Source organism: Neomonachus schauinslandi, unplaced genomic scaffold (genome assembly GCF_002201575.2).
Source record: "Neomonachus schauinslandi unplaced genomic scaffold, ASM220157v2 HiC_scaffold_4207, whole genome shotgun sequence".
Taxonomy (NCBI): domain Eukaryota; kingdom Metazoa; phylum Chordata; class Mammalia; order Carnivora; family Phocidae; genus Neomonachus; species Neomonachus schauinslandi.
The window spans coordinates 1-2,718 of record NW_025412895.1 but is presented as its reverse complement, the minus strand read 5'-3'; the positions used below and the strand labels follow the sequence as shown (position 1 = coordinate 2,718).

The window sequence follows — 2,718 nt, the reverse complement described above, 5'->3', positions numbered from 1 at the left end:
GAGCACCAGGAGCAGCACAACCACTGTGATCGGCGCTGGGTCTCCAGGGAGCAGACCTGGCCACTGGGCCAGCACCAGGCAGAGAAGAGTCAGCAGCAGAACAAGCAGTGAGGAGCAAACAACGACAACCCGGCCAGAGAGTGGAGTGGGGGTGGGGCTGCCTGGAAAGAATAGTCCCTGTAGAGTCAGCGCCTCAGCTGCAGGTCTGTTCCCCTCTTGCACCTGTGCTTCTTTTACCCCATTCCTCCTTTCAGGCTGATACCTGAGGATGAGAACACAAAGAGCCATCAGGGAGTAAGCTAGCAGGGCCCCAACTGACATGAGATCGAGAAGATCAGTGAGTCCAAAGAAGAATGCCATGATTCCTATGATAATGCCCAAGATTACAGTGGACACATTAGGCATGTATGTGCTGGTTTGGATTCTGGCAAGGACAGGGAACAGGAGGCCGTCCTGTGCCATCATGTATATCAGATTACGAATGGGGAACACAAAGCCAAAGATGCTGACAGAAAGACTACAGAGGAATACAAAAGTTACAATATAGTAGGCAGTTGCCCAGCCAATATGGAGAAATGCCTCAGGCAAGGTGCTCCCAGGTCGAAGCTGGTAGTAAGGCACCATGAGTGTAAGTGCCGCAGAGACTCCAAAATACACCAAAAAGCAGATGAGCAGTGAAATCACAATTCCCATGGGGATGGAACGCCTGGGATTCTGGACTTCTTCAACTCTGGTAATAATAATGCTGAAACCAATAAATGCATAGAAACAGATAGCTACTCCACGGAGAATCCCCTTGAAGCCAAAAGGCATGAATCCTCCAGAGCCCAGAGGCCCCACGCTAGAGGTGTCATTGAGTCCAGCCTTTATGTAGTCCTCTTCTGTGAGCTTCCAGTTGTGCAGGTCCCCCTTCATGAAGCCAGAGATGATAACAAAACTGAGAACCAAAAGTTTCACCAATGTGAACACTTTGGAAACCAGGAAAATCCACCTATTCCTCAGTGTCAGCAATTCCATGAGCAACAACATAAGGCCCACAACAATGAAGCCTAGAATTTCTCCAAGGACCTGGAGAATATTCCGTGAGATGCTCTCATGCAGGGTCTGAGAGATCTGGTTCCCAAGCAGATTGTCAAAAGCTAAGGTCCAAGCCCGGGCCACAGTGGCTGTATGAGCAACAAAGAAGATGATAAGGTTCCAGCCAGTGATGAAAGCCCAGAGTTCACCCATAGTGACATAAGTGTAGAGATATGAAGAGCCAGCATAGGGAACCTGGACACCAAACTCTGCATAGCACAGCCCAGCCAATATAGAAGATAGGCTGGCTACCAACAAACAAATCACAATGGATGGTCCTGTTATATCTCTAGCCACCTCACCAGCCAGGACAAACACACCTACTCCCACTGTGCAGCCCACACCCAGTGCCACTAAATCCAGAGTGGTCAGTCTTCTGGCAGGGGCCATCTCATTCACGTCTTCCTCCAACATTCGTCTGCGTACCAGCTTTTGACAAATTCTGCGAAGGGCCTGACACAGCATTCTAGCTGGAAGTGAAGAGGATTCTAGGATCAGAGATCTGTAGCAAGCCCAGGAGTGGAGAGTCTGGGATCAGGTTCAATGAGGCTGAGTTAAGCTGAGTTGGGTTGGGGCTGCCAAGTTCTGTTGCTCAGGCTTCAAATCTACTGTTTCATATTTTTTCTGTTATGGGCTATCCCTCCATAATCCCTAAGTAAACAATAAATATTTACTGAACAATGGTGTTCAACCAAGCAACTAAAGCTCAGAAGTTGTTGCAGTTTCAAATATCATAGAAACTGACACCAAAGACATCAGAGGAAAATCAGTATTGCCTTCCCTCCAGTAAAAGGGCCAATGGCTCCCAACATTCTGCTTTTTAACATACCACTTGATATATTCCAACTTGGGTTCATCTAACTCATGTAGCGTCATGTACTAATTAAGCTATAGGGCAACAGGGCATGAATCGCTGTAGAGTAATTCTCACATGGGATGTGTGAGTAGTGCTTGGGTGTGAGTTATGACAGGTTAATTCATGGACTGGTCAGCCTTGTTGCAATTACAGACCCATTTTGAAAATAACATCTGAGGTTAAAATATAAATTTGGACCCCCCAGTCATAAACCGATAGCCCCTACATCAGCTAGTCAAGGTCAGATGACACTGTGACCCCTTTTCTCCTCAGTCTGCATCATCCATTCAGCTGTGCAGATAACCAAGAATGTACAGTCCACCCCTTCCCTTTCCCCACCTAGGCCCACAGGTGCACTGTGAACAGAGAGGAGGGAGAAAGGGGCAGGACCTTCATAACCACCTGCAAGAAGGAGAGGACCAGGCTGTCTGGGAAGGAAACACTGGAGAAATGGGGGCAGCGGCCAACCCAGGGTCCATGACTGAGAAGGGAGAGGAGCCAGAAAAGCTATTTTGTGAATTTTGACATTCAGTACACCTCACCCAAAGCAACCAGGTAAAAATTCACTAACTTTTTTTATGAAAGTGTGATGGGTATGAAGAGAAAGTGTGATGGGTAGGGAGAAAAGAAATGAGTCACCTAGCTCAGTAGTTCACAACCAAGACAATTCCTTCTGTCTCCTCCCTCTCTGGGTTCCAGGAGAGAAGGTGAGCGCACTTCTGCAGACAGTCTCCTCACTGGCCACACTGTGCTCTCTACACACCCTGAGCCATCTGGGACGTCAG

General features: G+C 48.0%; 1 protein-coding gene across 1 annotated transcript; it reads right to left on the bottom strand.

Annotated features, from left to right (window-relative positions):
• Positions 1 to 6: 6 nt before the first annotated feature.
• On the bottom strand, positions 7 to 1,542 carry LOC110580806 (cationic amino acid transporter 3-like; the record flags this gene model as incomplete). Its single annotated transcript, XM_044912508.1, has 1 exon — positions 7 to 1,542. A coding segment is annotated over exon 1 (1,536 nt), but the record flags the coding sequence as incomplete, so codon positions are not given.
• Between the last annotated feature and the right edge of the window lie 1,176 nt (positions 1,543 to 2,718).